Raw genomic sequence first — 21159 nt, 5'->3', positions numbered from 1 at the left:
TGATTCTAGTGGTCTGTGGCTCACACTTTGAGTAGCAGACAGAATACCTTTGCAATTCAGCTCTCAAAAACATGTAACTAAAGAAAAAACTCCAATGATAAACAAACTTTATCATTTATATATGAGGTATACATAATAATTATTGGAGGAAGTATTAAGTAACGACATATATATAAAATGTACTTTTCAAGTATAATCAAATGTGATTCATTACTAAATAACTAGCATTAGATTTCTTTATCTCAAAAAAGATTTGGATCCCCTAGAACCAGCTTGATTTTCTTTTTTTAAACACATAAGGCAGAGAAAACAAGCAGACAAAAGAACGCTATCCAAGCCCCACTCCCAAATACACTACAGCGCTTAAAGACCTGATCAAGAGGATGTGTCAAGCATACCTCTCTGTTGTTCTACAACACATTTCACCTCCATAACAGGAACAGAACATTCTCAATGTATGGCTCAACAAATAAGTGTTGAATTGATTGACCTAACTGCCCCATCCCACTCCTGAGCCCACTCCAGCCATCGTGATCATATATAAAACCATTCCTTTATAATGTCTCCTTTCTGTACTGTGACTCCACTCCAATTCTCTCACAATCTTCCTTTAAAGAGACCACGAACACCTGCAAATTAAAGTCCCAATCCCTAGTGTGGGATACTAGAGTTTCCACACAATGCCCCACATCACATAACCATCCAAATTCAGCCTTCCTTGGAATTTACATTCCAGAAAAACTGAGCTGTACATAAGTCATTAAGATTTCATTCAAGTTTAACAAATATCACTGAATGCCTGCTAAGTTCTAGACACTATGTGCCCAGATATGACAGTGAAGAAGTCATATTGTCGGTCCTCATGGAGACAATTCTCTATTGCGGGAGACTGGCAATTAAATAGCAATGACTATTTATCATTGTAAGATCCTAACGGGAGATAGTGAAATGCAAATGGGGAGTACTGGGCCTAGGATGAGGATGTCAGGGCAGGCTTCTAGGCACACAGAAGCTTGATTTTCAAACAAGAATAGGAGCTATCCAGGCAAAGATAGGAAGGAAGTATTCCAAGCTAAGGAAACACAAGTAAAAAAGACCAGAGTTGAACAAGAGCATGATGTGACCTAGGAAAAAAGGAGTTCAGGAACTCATCCTAATTCTAGAGTTTGGGAAGTGAGTGGAGAACAGCAAGAAACAAGGCTGCAGAGAAGAGCAGGCCTGAGGCATCAGGGACCTTGTACACCATGTTGAGAAGTTGGACTTTCCCTGAAGGATGGAGACATGGAAGCCAATCTGGTGACTATTGCAGCAATTCAGGAGTAAGTGTCAATGGGCCTGGAAAGGTGAGAATGAATAAAACAGACAGAGATGGAGTAAGCAGACCTTGAGGTTTGATGAGATAGGAGCCATGAGGAAGAAGAATTGGTTGAGGATGTTGCCCTGGCTGCTCTGGGAATGCCTGGGCTCCCATAGCCGCCTTTGCTGACCTCTGTCATCATGCTTGCACCACCAGGCATTTTAGCTTCTAATCACACATGCCCTCCACTACACCAGGAGCTATGTGAGGACAGGGCAGATGTTTCTCTGTGTCTGAATGGCTGCTTGGCACTTACGAGGTGCCTGATTAACATTTGATGAGCCAAAATCAGTATATTTCAAGAAAATGTACAGCTATGATATTAGATCTAAAGAAATCAAGTCTTTCATTTAAAAAATTAACACAGCAAAGCATAAATATTCCAAAACATTGCTTTCTCCTAGTGTGAGAAGGTAATTTTGCCATTCTTATTGTAATCAGATTTTTAAAATACTTTCTCACAGGTAGGGCATTTGTCCATGAGTGGGCTCATCTACGATGGGGAGTATTTGATGAGTACAATAATGATGAGAAATTCTACTTCTCCAATGGAAAAATCCAAGCAGTAAGGTATGTATACTTTTATTTAACTTGTTCCAAACTATTTTAAATTGCAACCTTTTTTTTCTTGAATTGATTACTTTAAAAAATGTGTGTCCTGTCTTATTTTCTAACTCAAATTCATTCTTAGTGCCTTCTTTTTCAGAGTTCCACAAAACCACTGTTTTTTTACTTTACAAGTGTTTCAGTTCATTGAATTCTTCACTCTGCAGCTAGAAATCATTTGCCTCCTTTTTTTTTTTTTAACTGTACCAACTATAAAAAATCTACAGGTGCTGTGTTCAGTGTCTCCATCATCCCATACCAGCACCAGTGACATAAACAGAGCTAATGAGGCTCTTCAGTGCCTTGAGGGCAGAATAATATCTTTTTTTTTTTTTTTTTTTTTGAGAAAGGGTGTTGCTCTGTCACCCAGGCTGGAGTGCAGTGATGCAATCACAGCTCACCCCAGCTTCAACCTCCAAGCTCAAGCAATCCTCCCTCCTCAGCCTCCTGAGTAGCTGGGACTACAGGCATGCATTACCACATCAGACTAATTTTTATATTTTCTGTAGAGATGGAGTCTCACCATGTTGCCCAGGCTGGTATTAAGTTTTCGTACAGACAGGGTGTCCTTATGTTGCCCAGGCTGGTGTTGAACTCCTGGGCTCAAGAGATCTTCCCACTTCAGCCTGCCAAAGTGCTGGGATTATTTCTGCCATCACGGTAGTGTGAGCCACCCTGCCCATCCAGCCCAGAATGGTATCTGTGTGGACTTTGTCAGTATGAATGGGCTTGGGAGGGACTGTGAAACTTATCTGAAAAACAGTTTGAATATCAAAGCAAAACAGAAACTCCTCCCAGTTTGAATTAAACCTTGCGCGATGTCAGTAGAAATCAAGCACAACCCTTGGACAGAACACTTGGCTGCCGTGAATTTATGGGCTAATTCTTGCAACCAGCAGTCTCAGTGCACAAAAACTGCTTTAGTGCAAACAGAAGTGATAGGGAACTTCCCAATGTATTTTAAAGAGTTAGTATAACTCAGACACTAAAACTTGACAAATGGAATGAAAAAAATTCTGTAGCTACAGCCTCTCCAAAAAGATAGAGGCGAAGATTTCAAATAAAAGGATTGCAAATTACATCTGGCAAAATTAAGGGAATAACAAACACATTAAAGCCAAGTAAGAATGTGTTCCAGAAATCCAAAAATGTTATAATAGTAAGTAATGAATACAGTATATGAAGAAAAGAATAAAATAAATGATTGCTCCAATAGATTCTCAAAAGAAACTTGATAAAAATGCACATTTATTCCTGCATTTAAGAACAATACCCTCTTTTTAAGTAGAAGTTGGTACAGCATCCTCTCCATGTCTGCTTCCAGTCTTGCTTGCCTGATAGCCCTTTAAGAAGATGCCCTCAGCTTTGATTCCTGTCTCGGCCTAGTACAATTTTTTCAAAAGGGGCTCAGAACTCAGTTCTGGCTTCCATTTATCCCACAAGACCATTACTGCTCTTTACTTTTCCCTTTCTTTATAACAGTCAGACTCTGTACACTTGGTCCATTTCCATTATATTATGCCTCAGTGTTGGATCTCTTCAGGTGTAAAAAGACACCAAGTGGGCTGGGCGTGGTGGCTCACATCTGTAATCCCAGCACTTTGGGAGTCCCAGGCAGGATCACCTGAGGTCAGGAGTTCAAAACCAGCCTGGCCAACATGGCAAAACTCTGTCTCTACTAAAAATACAAAAAAAACTGGCTAGGTGTGGTGGTACACACCTATAATCCCAGCTACTCAGGAGGCTGAGGCAGGAGAATTGGTTGAACCTGGGAGGCGGAGGTTGCAGTGAGCCAAGATCACGCCACTGCACTACAGCCTGGGCCACAGAGCGAGACTCCACCATAAAAAAAAGAGAGAGAGAGACAGTGAGAGAGAGACACCAAGTGCACTGCTGCCTCCTAGAGCCATGCACAGTCTTCCTGATGCCTTCAGCCTGTACACGCTGCACTGCATGGACCATAGCCCAGAGGGGCTTCTCTGATGCAATCATGTTGCGTTGACTTTTCAAACGCAACGGGCACCATTCCAAACCTGATATCTCTTTCCCAGTTCTCTTTCCTAAGCTTCCAGCCAGTTAGACACTGTATATTGCCTTGGCAGAAAGGGTAATTAGTATTATTTCTTTCCAGAGATATTCTAGAAATGAGTACATATACAACACGTTTTTCTTTCCATGGATAAGACATGATCACCATGTCCTCTTTAAGCCTTTTAATTTTAATATATTAATAATATGTATTGTTCATTATCTTCCAAATTTTTAAATTATTTGTAAGGCTTAGAAGCAATCACACAAATGACAGCACTGCCCAGGACAGGAGGTTACTTCATTCATATGATACAGAACATCTGTTTAGAGCCAACAATCTACCTCATATTTAATAGGGAAACACTAGAGACACTGCCAGGACTAAGAATGGCCACTGTTATCACAGTTATTCAACCTTGCTTAGGAAATTGTGTACAACGTAATAAAACCGGGGAGGTAAAAAGATGGAAAGCCTGTAATCCCAGCACTTTGGGAGGCCGAGGCGGGCGGATCACAAAGTCAGGAGATCGAGACTACGGTGAAACCCCGTCTCTACTAAAAATACAAAAAATTAGCCAGGTGCGGTGGCGGGCGCCTGTAGTCCCAGCTACTCGGGAGGCTGAGGCAGGAGAATGGCGTGAACCCGGGAGGCGGAGTTTGCAGTGAGCCAAGATCGCACCACTGCACTCCAGCCTGGGCGACAGAGCGAGACTCCGTCTCAAAAAAAATAAATAAATAAAAATAAGATGGAAAGGAAGAGAGAAAATCACTGTTACACAGATGATCTGTGATCCACTTAGAAAACACAAGGAAATAAATTGAAATTAAAATTGACAAGGGAAGCCAATAAGGTGACCAGGTACAAAATAAATATTCAAATTACTTTTCCATATATTAGCAATAACCAGTTCAAAAATATAATACTCCAAGACAGCAATGAAAGGTATAATAAAAGTAGAAACAATGCTAAAAAATGTGGAAGACATATTTAAAGAAAACTATAAAATCCTTCTCAAGGGGTTAAAAGAAAACCAAGATAAATTGAGAGATATTCAATTCGTGGAAGACATAAACAAATTTCATATATAGGTTTTATGAAATTCTAGTCAAAAGTACATCAATTTTTACCTCATTAAAAAAAATCCAGGAGTTCGTTTAGTAGATAGTAGCTAAGATCATTTTGGGGAAAAGATGTCCTTATTTCTTGGATCATGAGAGGAAAATCACAGAAAGGCAATCTGTCAGAAACTGAGCATAGACTCTGACCCTTTGAAATGACGACATCACCTAAACATCTAACCTTCCTATATTTTCAGATGTTCAGTAGGTATTACTGGTAGAAATTACTGGTAGTAATGAGAGATGTAAATTTGACAAGATGAGGTTCATGTATTTTCTAGTAAGTTACTGTCAGTGGGATGAAAGCTCTCACACATGGTTGTTAGAGGCCTAAATTCATAAAGGGGATTCTTACTTTTCAAATTTTAAATATGCTATAAAACTACATTAATTAAAACAATGTGGGCTGGGGCGCAGTGGCTCACACCTGTAATCCCAGCACTTTAGGAGGCCGAGGCAGGTGGATCAGGAGTCAGGAGATCGAGACCTTCCTGGCTAACATGGTGAAACCCTGTCTCTACTAAAAATACAAAAAATTAGCCAGGCATGGTGACGGGCGCCTGTAATCCCAGCTACTCAGGAGGCTGAGGCAGGAGAATGGCGTGAACTTGGGAGGTGGAGCTTGCAGTGAGCCAAGATTGCGCCACTGCACGCCAGCCTGGGCGACAGAGCGAGACTCTGTCTCAAAAAACAAACAAACAAACAAACAAAAACACAATGTGGGCAGATATTTACACTTACACATATAATTTAGTTATTATAGGTTGAATTACAAATCTGTGAAGAAAGGATTTCTTGAGATAGACAATTTTTTAACTATGTGGGGAAAATATTAACAGACTCTTTTCCAACTGGATGAACTCTTTAAAGATAAAAAGCAAAATCACAATGAAAACTAGAAGAATGTTAATAAGTATCAAATCCCTAGATAGCAAAACTCTTTCAATGCATTCAATCATTGAAAAATATAACTAAGAGAATAATAAATGTGGCTACATAGAAATTAAAAATTTTGTTGCACACAAACCAAACATAAACTAAATAAAAAGGAAAAACAAAAAAAGATATTTGCAAAAATAAAAAAGAAAGCCTTTAGAAGCTTAGTATTGTAACACATAAAGAGCTTTTGAAAAATCAGTAAAACAGTAACATCCAAATAGAAAAACAGACAAAAGAGAAGGATAGATAATTTACAAAAGAAGAAATTAAAATGCCCAGGAGCTTGAGACCAGCCTTGGCAACATGGCTTTTCTCTACAAAAAATACAAAAATTGGCCTGGCATGGTGGCATGTGCCTGTGATCCCGGCTACTTGAGAGGCTGAGGTGAAAGGATCACCTGAGTCTGGGGGTGAAGTTGAAGCTGCAGTGAGCCATGATCACACTACTGCATTCTAGCCTGGGCAAAAAGAGTGAGACCCTGTCTCAAGAAGAAGAAAATTAAAGAAATGAAATAAAAATGTCCAATAATAAAAATGTTCATACTTACTAGTAATGAGAGATGTAAATTTGACAAGGATGAGGTGCATTTATTATCTAGTAAGTTACTGTCAGTAGGATGAAAGCTCTCACAGATGGCTGTTAGAGGCATAAATTCATGCAACTGTTCTGGAAAGCAATTTGGGTGACACATATTAAATTTAAAAATTTATTGATCCTGTGATTTCATGTTTAAAAATGCATTTCATGTTTAAAAATGCATTGTAAGGACATGATAGAGAAGCTGTATCAACAGGCTTTAAAATGTTCAAACTTTTGGATCTAGTAATTCCACAGGGAATCAATCACAGGGCAAACTTGGAAATACAGTCAAAATTGGATATGAAATTTTGTTTATTCATTGATGTTTTATTTATAGTACTGACAAATTGGGAGGGGAAACTAAGTTCAACAAGTTAGTCTGAATACATATGATGGTATTAAACGATATAAAATTATTAAGATCACATTTTGAATTTTTTTTTTTTTTTTTTTGAGGCAGTCTCAACTGTGTCTCCCAGGCTGGAGTGCAGTGGTGCGATCTCAGCTCACTGCAATCTCTGTGTTCCAGGTTCAAGTGACTGTCGTGCCTTAGCTTCCCAAGTAGCTGGGATTACAGGTGCACACCACCATGCCCAGCTAATTTTTATTGTATTTCTGGTAGAGTTGGGTTTCACCACATTGCCCAGGCTGGTCTCAAATTCCTGGCCTCAAGCAATCCACCCGCCTCAGCCTCCCGAAGTGCTGGGATTATAGGTATGAGTCACCACACCCAGCCACATTTTGAAAAATATTAAATAATATATAAATATATAAATAATAATATTAAAAAGTTAAATATGCTAAGATTTTTTAAAGCAGGAAACAAAGCTATATGTGCAGTGTTATGTTAATATATACATATTCAACATGGTAACAGTAGCTCATTTCTGATGGTGAGACATGTTTTTTTCTTTTCTTCATGCTTTTCGCCATTTTCCAAATTTTCTATAGTGCTCATGCATTGTTATATGGTTAAAAAATAAAATTAAACAATAAGATGTAGGGGGAAAGCATTCCAACTGTAATAGCAACAAAACTCATAAATACCTAATGCATGGAAACATTTAAAATACCTATGAACATACCAGAACTCCACAAAAGTCGTATGCAATAAACTAATTAGAAAACAAACAAATAAGAAATGTCAGCAAATCTTTTGTGGGAAATAAAAGAGGGCTCTTGATCTTCTAGGGATGAAGGGAATAGATTCAGAGATGCCTGAGGACTTAAGTCTGTATTAATGCTAACAACAGCCCTAAGCCAGACTTGGCTCTTCTGCTGCATAGAAATACATTCTAATACCATTTTTGTAATCCCCCCAGATACTTTCTGGCAAACAGAAATTACTCTGATGACAGTTTAACAATTTTGCTATGATGGGATGTCCTTGTTTCTTGGATCATGAGAGGAAAATCACAGAAAGGCAATCTGTCAGAAACTGAGCATAAACTCTGACCTTTTGAAATGATGACATCACCTAAACATCTAACCTTCCTATATTTTCAGATGTTCAGTAGGTATTACTGGTAAAACTGAAGTAAACAAGTGTCAGGGAGGCAGCTGTTACAGCAAAAGATGCACATTCAATAAAGTAACAGGACTCTACGAAAAAGGATGTGAGTTTATACCCCATTCCTCACAGACTGAGAAGGCTTCTATAATGTTTGCACAACATGTTGGTTCTGTAAGTACCTTGTTTTCCCCCCTGCCCCCACCCCCCGCCCAGATTCTTTTGAATTTAGTGAGGCTTTTACTCCAAGTGCTCCAAGGCAGAATCAAAGTTTAGAGAAATCATCAGTGAGCAGTGGATTATCTATGGGACAAGGTGGGCGTGCAAGTCATGGATAAAGTCCTATCTTCCTTCCCCTCACCCTCCTCGTGTCCACCCTTTCTTCTCCATCATCCTCCCCCAACTAGTTTTTAGTTCAAGTGCTTAGGATTACTTTAAATACTCACAAAGGCATACAAGCACACACATTCTTACTTAAATAAGGACTTTACCCAGGGGGATTAGACAGTTCCTTTTGTTAGTTAATAAAGACATGATCAGTAGGCTCTTGATTTAACTTTTCAGAGAGTTCTTTTCAGCCTGCATGTTTGCTTTTGGTTAACTGAAATTTTCTATCTTTTTAAGAGTGTTGGTTACGTTAGGGAGTTTATATATAGTTTAAATCGCTTTAAAGTTTTAAAATTCTTAATTTTTTTAATGACCAACTGGTCATAAAATGAACTTGGCCAGTTATTGATATTACTGCTAAATATTTAAATCAGAAATTTTGCACAAAATGAGATTGAAGGCATCAGTTAACTGACTTCAGTGGGAAGTCTCTCTTATCTTCCAGTCTCATATAAAATTACATTTTCCTTTTGGAATGGAGGTTGAAATAAATTGCAAGAGTCTGTCAATAGGAATATGGCATAAGTTTTTAAAATGTAATGCACCATGGCTCACCAGGCCCATCATCCTTCAATTTGGCATTGCAGTCCATTCCCAGGCCTATTCAGAAACTTCCAGGAGGAGGCCCAGATTATGTATTTTAAATTAGCCACAGAGTTAAATCTGTTCAGGCCTATTCAGAAACTTCCAGGAGGAGGCCCAGATTATGTATTTTAAATTAGCCACAGAGTTAAATCTGATGCCTAGTCAGGTGTGGTAGCCTCTGCCTGGGGTTTACACAAAAGTTTTTCAGGTCTTCTTCCTAAAAAGTATCCATACTGATAACATAAAAACATTACCGAAACACATGACCTGAAAAATGCACATAAAGAGAAAAATGTTGTACAACTAATGATTACTTTCTAAATTAATAGAATCCTACATACTAGATTTATAATTGAATGATAATATTGTAAAGTCACTGAGAGGAAGAATCATGTTACTTCTCTTTTGTATACTGTGCCTTAATAAAAAATCCCCCACATGTGAGGGATATAAATACTAGCAAGCGTTATACAACATAGGAAAGGGAAAGGAACCATCATTTATTGGCTGTGTTAGTATTGACCCTAGTGCCTATATTCTCATTTATTCCTTGCATAATAACTATCACTATTTTATAGATTTAATAATTCAGGTGCAGAGAGGTTAAGGTTAGTCAAAAAACAAAGTTACACTGAGTTTTTTTTATGTGTCAGACACTAGGGCTAAATTTTGAGGAAGCAAAATTTAGTAAGCAGGTTTTTGTAATAGATGGTGTATTAATTCATTTTCACACCACTATAAACTATACCTAAGACTGAGTCATTTATAAATGAAAGAGGTTTCACTGACTCACAGTTCCACATGGCTAAGGTGGCCTCAGGAAACTTACAATCATGGTGGAAGGTGAAGGGGAAGCAAGGCACACCTTACTAGGTGGCAGGAGAGAGAGAATGCAGGGGAAACTGCCACTTACAAAATCATCAGATCCCGTGGGAACTCACTCAGTATCACAAGAACAGCATAGAGGAAACCATCTCAATGATCCAATCACCTCCCACCAGATCCCTCCCTCAACACGTGGAGATTACAAATCAAGATGAGCTTTGGGTGAGGACACAGAACCAAACCATATCAGATGGATGTACAGTCCAATAAGTGCATTGCAATGTTAAAGGGGCCTTATTGAAATTTCTACAAGATACTATGAAGCTGTAAAGGGCAGAATGGAAATTCTCAGGAGGAAAAGTAGAAAATGAAGAAACATTTTGGAAGTGACTTTTTGGCTGAACATGAAGGTAGTTTACAACATAGAAGACAGAGGAGGAGCAAAGCCTTAGAGATGCCAAAGGTTGGCAAGTTTGGGAACTGACAGGCTATGGTGAGGTAAATTAAGAGACATGGAACACACAGCCAGAATGAGAATGGAGAAGGAAGCAAAGTTCCAAGTCATAGAGTGTGCCGTTGGTATATGAAGGAGTGGATTGTAATGTATGAACACTCATGAGCCACCAAAGGGTGTTAAGCAGAGGAATAAGAGGAAAGACTCTCAGGCAGCTGGGAGGTGGACCAAACAGAGAGGAAACAAGATGGAAAAGTTACATAGGAAACTGCAATCATCTGAGGGAAGGACTGTGATGGCTTGGGTGATGGATATTTCATTGGCGATGGAGAAAAGATGATGAAATGGAGAGACAGTGAAATGTATTGGTCTTGGTTACATTTTAGGAGGGAAAAGGTAGGAAAACTTCCAGTTTCCTAATCTTGGTGATGGAGTGCATAGTGGTGACATCAAGTTAGGAAATACATGAGGAGGAGGAGCAGATGGGAGGAAGGTGATAAGGTCAATAATGAACATGAGGAGTTTGAGGAGCATGTGAGACCTCCAAGTGGATTTTGGAGAGAGCTGGAACATTGGGAGTTGAAGGTTGGAATATAGTGTGTTAGTAAATGAGTGGGAAGTAAGGAAATGGAGTTTGGTAGTATAAGGATGGAGAGATAAGATGGTTCCAAGAGAGGAATGCTGGAAAGGGTGCCATGGAGAGAGTAGTGATGGCTTGAAATGGTAAATTTGAGGAGTAGGAAGGAAACCAAAAAGAGGAGGTAAATGGATTGCGGAGGAGCACTAAGGGTCTAATGAGATTGAAGGCCTGGTTTAAGGTAGGAAGTCTGCATTATGACTATGATTTTCCCCAGCACTGTTTTATAGTGATTGTGCAATTGAGCCAAGGTTATGCAATAGCAGAGCAGACAGGAAAAGGACAGAGGATTAAACTATTTTAAATGTGGATTTAGAATATTTCTATCAGGCTGGGCGTAGTGGTTCATGCCTGTAATCCCAGCACTGTGGGAGGCCGAGGTGGGCAGATCACTTTAGCTCAGGAGTTCAAGACCAGCCTGAGCAACATGGAAAAACCCCATCTCTACTAAAAATACAAAAATAAGCCAGGCATGGTGGCACAAACCTGTAGTCCCATCTACACGGGAGGCTGAGGTGGGAGGCTTACTTGAGCCCAGGAGGTAGAAGCTGCAGTGAGCTAAGATTGTGCCACTGCACTCCAGCAGCTAAGTGATACCTTGTCTCAAAATAAAATAAAATAAAATATTTCTAACAAATTATCAAATATTTTACCACGTAGTTTACCATTATCTATATCATTTCATTGACAATTTCAGGTAGTTGAATTCTGTACAGAACAAAACCACAACAAAGAAGCTCCAAACATGCAAAATACTAAATGCAATCTCCGAAGCACATGGGAAGTGATCCGTGATTCTGAGGACTTTAAGAAAACCACTCCTATGACAACACAGCCACCCAATCCCACCTTCTCATTGCTGCAGATTGGACAAAGAATTGTGTGTTTAGTCCTTGATAAATCTACAAGCATGGCGGTATGTTCAATGAGTCTTGGTCTTCTGGATGCTGGTCACAGATATGCATGTTCTGGACCCTGACTCAGAACTGGTTGGGAATATACATAACCCGAGGGCCAGAATAGTTGTAACTATAACATTGTCTTCAGAGATGCCCACTTCACCTTTGTTCAACAAAGATTCAGCATCAACTATCTCATTTGCCAAATTGAATTAATTTTCAATTTATGAGCCAAGATCTGATGAATTATATGAGCTTAACATTTTTAATGTTTCACTGACGATATATAAGTCTATAGGTCCACAGCCTTATGTATTACTCTGTTCTCATACTGCTATAAAGAAATACCCAAGACTGGGTAATTTATAAAGGAAAGAGGTTTAATTGATGCACAGTTCCCCATGGCTGGGGAGGCCTCAGGAAATTTACAATCATGGTGGAAGGGGAAGCAGGGATGTCTTACATGGCAGCAGGAGAGACAGAGCGTGAGAGAGAGAGAGAGAGAGAGAGAGCTCAAAGTGGGAAAAGTCCCTTATAAAACATCAGATCTTGCGAGAACTCACTCACTATAGCGAGAACATCATGGAAGAAACCACCTCCATGTTCCAATCACCTCCCACCAGGTCCCTCTGTTGACATGTGGGGATTATGGGGATTACAATTTGAGGTGAGACTTGGTTGAGGACACAGAGCCAAACCATGTCACCTGATACAGAACTTATCTAGAGTTATTACTAATGCATTGAACCTTAATGATTATGTAATCTGTTGTTATCTTTTACTATTTATACACTGGCCCTAAAATTCTACCCAAAGATGCTGCTAAATATAAATAAGAAATTTTTCCCCCTAAGATATGCCTCAAGTAAGCTTATGGTCATTTGCTCTACATTCATGCAACCACTTCCAAATTCCCTATCGCCTTTTCTGTTATTAGTCTTTCCATCTAAATGTAACCTGTTTTTCTTTTGCTTCTCCATTTAGACTGGTAACCGCCTCAATCGACTGAATCAAGCAGGCCAGCTTTTCCTGCTGCAGATAATTGAGCTGCGGTCCTGGGTTGGGATGGTGACATTTGACAGTGCTGCCCGTGTACAAAGTGAACTCATACAGATAAACAGTGGCAGTGACAGGGACACACTCACCAAAAGTTTACCTACAGCAGCTTCAGGAGGGACGTCCATCTGCTCCGGGCTTCGATCGGCATTTACTGTGAGATGTGTTTTTCTATTGTAGTTTAGAATGTTTGCAATTTATGTTGCTTAACAAATTTCCATTTCCAGTGTTTTCATGCATGCCTAGGGTCCAACTGGATGAGAGAGCCAAGGTCAGAGCAATGGTTCAAATGATGCGAAGATACAAACCTCCAAAGATACTAGTAACCAACTCATTTACGCTTTTATGCTTTTTTGCATCTGTGCATTCATGCTTTTCTGCATGCGTATCTGCATTCAAAATATTCATGGTGTGCCTTCTACGTGCCAGGCAATGTGCTAGGCCCTAAGAATACCATGAGGGCCAAATACACACTACCCTTCTGTCATGGAACTTACCATCTTATTGGGGGAGACACCTTAACCAAAATATAACACAAATAAGTGTATATTTACAAACTGCTATGAATGCTGTGAAGTAAAGGTACACAATGATGTAAAAAAGTATCTTCGATGGGAATAAAGAGGTCTGTGAATATGGTTAAGCTTTGAGGCAACTGAACACTCCAAACTTTAGGGCATATCAGACCTCCTTTTGGGAAAGCAAATAGTTTATTTATTGAAGCAGGAGGCCTTGGGGACTGTAACTATGATTGTATTGGGGTAATACCTAAAAATCTCATCTGACCATCCAATCACATCATTCCTCTACTTAGATGTCCTGTCTCCCCATTTTCAGCGAAATTAAGAAAAAATTTCTCTATCTAATGTGTAAGATCTATCATGATGCAGCCTTTGTCTACCTTTCCAGGCTTAAGCACCAGGGACTCTCTGCCAGGCAGCCTGTGTTTAAGCAAACTGGATAACCTGTCCTTCAGAGCTTCCACATCTTTGCCACACTAGGTCCTCACAAGAGCACTGTCTCCTCCCTTCTTTGAACTTTTAATCACGCTCATTCTTCAAAGACCCATCTCAGACACCACCTGCTTCTTGACATCTTTCCTGATTCTTTCAACCATATAGAATTGCTTCCTAAACCCTATAACTCTTAAAAGAAATTCCCTCTTATGATATCTAGCTAGTCTGTCTTACATTCTAATTATCCATTGCAATTGAGAAGAACTGCTTTAGGAATACCTTATCTTCTTACCTCCTAGACTGCTAGCACAATATCATTTATGCAGGAGGTTCTTAGTAAATAAAATTGAATTCATTGTTTGATGCACTAATAACACCTGACGCTTAGTTGCTGCAAGTATAAAATGCAATATTCCATCTTTACCTGGAGGATCTTTAGCCACATGAAACAGAATAGGAGATTGAAAGGGGCTGGCAGGGATAAGGTCTCAGAACCTCGCAGTATCTTAGGCAAGTTTGCCTTAAGCCTGCTCGTTGGGCACATCACACTCAATAGTGCTGTTCCAGTTTCCCACGTGGCAGCAGAAATCTGTAGTTTCCAGCTGACACTGCTTGATGTGGACAATGGGCTTGACCCTTTCTTCAAGTGCTTCTGTCCCTCTGACCATTTTGGTCCACTTTGAAGATCAGTTCCCTGAAAGTGGTTTCTACTGCATATACAGTTAGCTACGAAACCCTTCTCCAGATGCCTGCATGCATCTGCGTTTTATTACCCTGTCACCCACCCAAGCCTTGACTAAAGGAGCAAATAAGGGAGGAAAACAGATAATGAAATCACTTGTGCTGTACCAAACTCTCGCTATGCAAGACCCTAGGGGAGATGACTAATGCCAGATGGCACGGTGGTGAAGAGAGAACTTCTGATTCTGCATTTTCCATTCAGATGAGTAAGAGAGAGAGTGGTATACCAGTGGAATTTAGGATACCCCCTGGAGTGGAGTCTGGGTGTGGGGTGAGAGCTCATGTGGCTTCAGGGTGATGAGGCAAAGGACCTTGGATGTTATACGGTCTTCAAGATCCCTGCTAGTCCCTGCTGCAGGCCCTGGTCAGGTCTGCCCTGGGCTCCTTGCAGTGGTGTCTGCTGTAGCCATAGCAGTCTGGCTTTTGTTCTCTTGGCTTGCTCAGGGCCCAGTGGTCCTTCCCCACTGACTCAGTCCCACCCTGGCTCTCCCTGTTGGAGAGGAGCCCTGAGCACCACCCTGTCCTCCATCCAGCCTCTAGCCACACTGTTCACTCCTCAACCTCTGTGGCAGGATTATCTTTCTCTCACCTGCCAACACTCAACTCAGCTGTCTTCTGTCTCCCCTTTAGGATATGTGGGAACATTTGCCTGTTTTCCATGACACACGGCAGTTATGGGAAGTGAGACAAAAAAATCCAAATTGGGCCTCTCTGGCCTGCAGCTTATTAAGGCCAAAGCTGTGATCACAGCTGACAGGCTTCTGGGCTCTGGGCTCCTTGACACAGCAACAGTCACAGTTCTGTTCTCTTCTAGGGAGTGAAGGCAGCCTCCTCTAATAGCTGAAACAGGGAGAGAGGTGGAAGCCTCCTTTCCCTTCAACCTTCAGAGGACAGCTTCTTTTCTGAGATTCTAGGCCTTTGGAGGATGCCTTCTTATCTGAGATTCTAGGTCAGAGAGATGCTTAGGCTTGACTGCTTGTTTCCCCTATTTCTGGGTCTCTCCTTCCACTCTTTTTAAGGGAAGAGTGGACTCTTGCTTTCTTTTCTTAAATAGATAGCATTACTATTTTATCTAATTTTCCTTCCATCCTAATCTTATTCAACATTGGCAGGAGTATCCTCTCTATGCCATGTAAAAAAATAAATAAATAATCCAAATGTACCAGGAATAGTTGAGACACAGGTGTCACAGAACAACTAGGAACTGAGATTAATGGAAACGAAATGTTTTGCTTTAATCAGAAAGACTGTTAAAAATATTGACAACTCATGTGACCTAGGTAATGGCCAATCAAAACCAATGCCAAGCATAAATAGCTGGTATTGTCCAACTGGTGAATATCATACAAATTAAAGTCTGCCCTGGGTCTAATATCCCCCCAATATAATCCTCGTTAAATGAGGATGGTTTCTGAAGGCATCTTGGAAGCTCTGAAAGCCTATCGAGGAGAGACTACGTGAAGGAAACTAGGAACACCTCCCTTGCTGCTTCCCCAGTGCTGTCCACCCCTAGAGTTGCCCTGCATCCCACACCATCCGTCTCTACAGCAGACTAGCCAAGGGGAAAGACAGCAGTCAAGTTCCATGAATGCTGCTGGGTTAAGACTGTATCATTTCAAGGCAGACAGATATTTGGTCATTCCCAGACACTTTGGTTTATTCCTTCTGGAATTTCTTTTCTCCTTTCCTGTAAGCAGAATTTTCATAAACACCTTGGCCACCCTGAGTCTGATAACTCATGACCTGAATTCTGTCCTTAGGTGATCAAGAAGAAATATCCAACTGATGGATCTGAAATTGTGCTGCTGACGGATGGGGAAGACAGCACTATAAGCACGTGCTTTAACGAGGTCAAACAAAGTGGTGCCATCATCCACACAGTCGCCTTGGGGCCCTCTGCGGCTCGGGAACTAGAGGAACTGTCCAAAATGACAGGTGAGGGATGATTTGCTGAGGCCCCCAGTATTGTCTCTCTTACTGGACTGTGAGCTCCAGTGAACTGGGGAGTGGGGGAAAGATGGGATGGAGAGAGAGAAGATAACCTAATTGGCCAACTAGCCACCCTTACCCCCAAATGACTATTCGAATGGACTCTGCTCATTTATTTTAAAGCTTTGGATCTAGGACTAGGGCAGCGTGGAGAAGAGAGAACTAGCACAGCACTCTAGTGAGGACTTAAGACCTTCTTCCTGAGCCAAGAACCACTCCCTTCCAGTGGCAGCTGGCCAAGAGACCCAGAGGAGACAGATGACAAGCCACTAACTACATAACACCATGGCACAAGTGCTACATTAGCAATAGAAAGTGCAATAAAGCACAAATAAGGGAGCCTTTACCTGGAGAAGAAGCGTTCAAGAAACAGGAGTAGCAAGGAAGGGCAAAGAGCCTGTTAAACGAGGCAAAAGATCACTCCCAAAATAGAATACAATGCAGTTTCTCCATAAAACCTTAACGTATTGTGTGTCTAACTCCCATACACAGTCAGATGGTTAAAATAGATTCCATATGTCACCAGTTTCTTTAGCAGGGTAGGTGAACACATTTTTTTTCTTTTTTAACTTAGGGATAATATTGTGGATCTCAATTATCATACTGAGTTGCCTTCTGAGGCCACTAAAATGCCAGAGCTGTATATTCCTAGTACTACCTGTCCTAGACTGGGTTTCTTAGAAGCAAAGCCTGAGACAGGGATTTGGGTGCATGCAATTTATAGGGGAGAGAGTGCTCAGGAGAAAAGGAAGGAGGAAAGGATAGGGCCAAGGAAGGAGCTAAGCACTGATGCAGACGTAGGCAGTCTAGCTGCGCCCCCAGGGGACTCTGGAATTGAAAGTGCATCACAGACTTTTCTCACCTTGAGGCAGGAGGGTGGCCTTTTCCACCATTGTGTCTATCAGTCTTTGACTGTGGACTGTCAGAACAGGGCAGAGGAGAGGGGCATGTTATTTCTCTATGCAGGTTGGCCCCTTTTAGTAAGACAATTCTCTGGAAGAGGAGGCAGCTATAAGCCAACGCCTAGAGCAGCTGGGAAGAGAGGCACTTGGCTGGGTACGGAGATGTGGGTGGGGCATCAACAGCCTTACTGAAATTATTTCCTTAACTTCAGATGGAATCATAATAGTTAAAAAGTGCTTTCACACCAACTAACTTAGTGACACCTATTCTAAATAGCCCAAGACTGCCTGGCCTGGTGTAAAATCCTGTTTTTATGATATACTACTCTGTAACTTTCCCTTTGTCAACTGTTGTTTCTTGCTGTTGTCACATATCTGTCTTTCCTCATTTAGAAGAAGACTCTAAAGCCAGGTTTGTTAGAATTATGTTTCAAATAAGAGTAAATCAATAGTCTTGGAGTATGGCTTAATGAATTCTCTCAAGTAAAAGTACAGCACCTTTAATATGTAGATTTCATGACATAAGTTTATATCATAAGTTGATATCAAATTGTATCAGAGAATCAGGGGTGCTTTGCAGATAGTTAAAGTAATCCGGTAACTGAGATGTTGCTGAAGCTATTATGTACTAAGATTTAAAAATTAATGGCTGGGTCTGGTGGCTCACTCCTATAATCCTAGAATTTGGGGAGGCCAAGGCAGGTGGATTCATTGAGCCCAGGAGTTCAAGACCAGCCTGAGCAACATGGTGAAACTCATCTCTTAAAAAAAAAAAAAAAAAAAAAAAATGAGCCAGACATGGTGGTATATGCCTGTAATCCCAGCTACTTGGGGGCTGAGGTAGGAAGATCACTCGAGCCTGGGAGGTGGAGGTTGTAGTGAGCCAAGATCATGCCACTGTACTCCACCCTGGGCAACAGAGCAAAAGCCTGTCTCAGAAAGAAAAATAAATAAGTTAAAATAGTATCAAAGTCTGAGTTAATGTAGGCACCTATTTGATGTTGATCTATTTACACTTTAATAACACGATGGGATATTTATTTTGTATATTCTCTAAACAACAGCTAAAATGTTGCAAATATTTGCTTACTGGTAAGTAATTTCTGAAAATGTATTGCATTTTAGGAGGTTTACAGACATATGCTTCAGATCAAGTTCAGAACAATGGCCTCATTGATGCTTTTGGAGCCCTTTCATCAGGAAATGGAGCTGTCTCTCAGCACTCCATCCAGGTTGGAGTTCTTAATCTTTGGTTTTTCATATTTACACATAATCATAGCCAAGATGAAGAATTTAATGGCTAAAAGTTTTAAGTTTTACACTCCTCTGGTACTGAATTAAAATTAAAATAGAAGGTCCAGGCTGATATTAGACATTATTCCTAAAATGCAACACTACTCATTTAAACAAGGCAATTAGTGTTTACTTGTTTGGAAGCAATACCAAGTGACTTCTTCATAGAAATCAGCAGATAAAATGTCGTAGGTCCAAGAATTCTTTTTTAACATCTCTAAACAAGCAACTGGGGCAATGTAGTTGGCTCAGAATTTTCTTCAGAGTAGATCATCTCAATTACAAATGTTCTGGGACAAGTGTCCAGGGACTACTTGTTTTATTTTTCCATTACATCAAATTTCTGATGTTTGCCAAGATTTACATATAATGGACAGAAAGTGCTTTGTACTATGAAAAGCCAGCAGTGTCAGTCCAGACCCCTGGATCTTGGCCCTGGGTCTGTCGTTAACTATGTGACCTGGGCAATGAACTTCACCTCTGTGGACTTTCATTTCTCCACCAGGTATAGACCAGAAAACTTCCAATGGCCCATCTGGTTCTAAAATTTCAGGAAAACCAAATTGCCTTTCAAAAGTCTTGGGACTATTAAGAAAAAAGAAAAAAATGCATCTTTTTTCAATGCTTTTTTTAAGTAATTGCAGAAATTATTTGCGTTAATTTTTAAACTAGACAGAATGAACAATCAGCATTCACACTGGTGTGAATTATAATTTTTATGATGAAAGTTCAGATAAAGATAAAGGAATACCATAATGTCAAAGCCTAATATTGACAGATTTTGAAACCATAGGCTTTCTGGCTTATCAATGGAGCATTTATTCAATCTAGGAAGACACCAATTATACCCATCTGGGTTATTCTGGTTCAGATTTAGAAAATTAAACTCAAGGGCCTGGTTTGGGAAAATGGAGGAATGTGTCCTAGAAAAGTAATTAAAGTGATAAAAGGACAAGTTCACATTTAGGAAATTTCTGCCTGTGATTTTTGTATTTAAGAAACCTAACAGAGAGAGAGCGAGAGAGATGGAGAAATGAGCAAGACTCATTCACCAGCGTGCCACAAGAACCAGGTCTAATAGCCCTTTACTTTCTCCCCATGCCAGCTTGTAATCTACCTGTGAAACTAGGAAATCTGGCTCCATGACCAGCCCAGTCTGTCTTCTAATAGGTGCTAACTTTGAGACAATAACTACCTAGGAGATAATCCTCAAAATCACATTTTCTAAAAAAGTCTTCCCTACCTCACTCCCTGCTCTGCAGCTCCCTCATCTATTCCAAACAAGTTGGCCTTGGCTTACTTCATTTATCTCCATGGGGCCTGCAATACTCCCTGACCTAGCAATTAGGTAATTCAGACAATTTCACCCACAATGTGTAGATGTCACACACACCCACAATGTGTAGGTGTCACACACACCCACAATGTGTGAGTGTGAAGAATGTCAAAGGATTGATAGAAATAAAATCCTATAGGAGATCAAAGGAAAAGGGGAAATTTTTTACAACTGGTAAGTGAGATGGACAGCAGAGAAACCTTTACGGAGAAAGTAAAATTTGAATTTTGAAGGATGAGTAAGGCTTGGACAAATAGAGAAGACTAAGAAGGCTTAGATAAATGGAGAAGACAAATGTAAAGCCTTCTAGGAAAAGTAAAGAGTATGATAATAAAGTCAAAGAGTCAGGGATTCACAAGGATATTTTGGGGAAGTGGTCTTGTTTGGGTAGAGGAAGGGAAATTGTGGAAGCTAAGGCTAGAAAGATAACTTAGAACTGCATCATAATTGCTCCTAACACCAAATCAAGGACTCAGGCGTCACTGAAGTTTTTTTGATGCGGCACTGGGAAGAGAGGGGCAGAAGGGAAAAGACCATGTGATAGGAGCTGTATTCTCCAGAAAGTAAGAGCTGTTTTTCTTAACAGCTTGAGAGTAAGGGATCAACCCTCCAGAACAGCCAATGGATGAATGGCACAGTGATCGTGGACAGCACAGTAGGAAAGGACACTTTGTTTCTTATCACCTGGACAACACAGCCTCCCCAAATCCTTCTCTGGGATCCCAGTGGACAGAAGCAAGATGGCTTTGTAGTGGACAAAAACACCAAAATGGCCTTCCTCCAAATCCCAGGCATTGCTAAGGTATGGAGTCAGCTTTTTTTGTTTCTCATAATTCAACAAGATAAAATAAAGCTTTTACAGTATAATTGTAGCATTTTAAATGGTGGTGGTGGCTAAAAGGAGAGTCAGTATTGAATCAAAGAGAGAACAAGGAAAAAAGTCTCCATCCAATGAAA

At 40.3% G+C, this 21159-nt stretch overlaps 1 protein-coding gene across 1 annotated transcript in view; it reads left to right on the top strand.

Annotated features, from left to right (window-relative positions):
- LOC105521778 (calcium-activated chloride channel regulator 1) overlaps positions 1-21159 on the top strand; it is a 33840-nt gene that overhangs the window by 6173 nt on the left and 6508 nt on the right. Inside the window, exons 4-10 of the mRNA XM_011956088.1 lie at positions 1822-1927; positions 8139-8316; positions 11728-11946; positions 12914-13141; positions 16443-16617; positions 18699-18805; positions 20789-21004. Coding sequence (XP_011811478.1) covers positions 1822-1927; positions 8139-8316; positions 11728-11946; positions 12914-13141; positions 16443-16617; positions 18699-18805; positions 20789-21004 — 1229 coding nt within the window. The remainder of the gene's footprint in view (positions 1-1821; positions 1928-8138; positions 8317-11727; positions 11947-12913; positions 13142-16442; positions 16618-18698; positions 18806-20788; positions 21005-21159) is intronic.

Source organism: Colobus angolensis, unplaced genomic scaffold (assembly GCF_000951035.1).
Source record: "Colobus angolensis palliatus isolate OR3802 unplaced genomic scaffold, Cang.pa_1.0 Scaffold41, whole genome shotgun sequence".
NCBI lineage: Eukaryota > Metazoa > Chordata > Mammalia > Primates > Cercopithecidae > Colobus > Colobus angolensis.
This window is presented reverse-complemented; position numbering and strand designations above follow the sequence as displayed.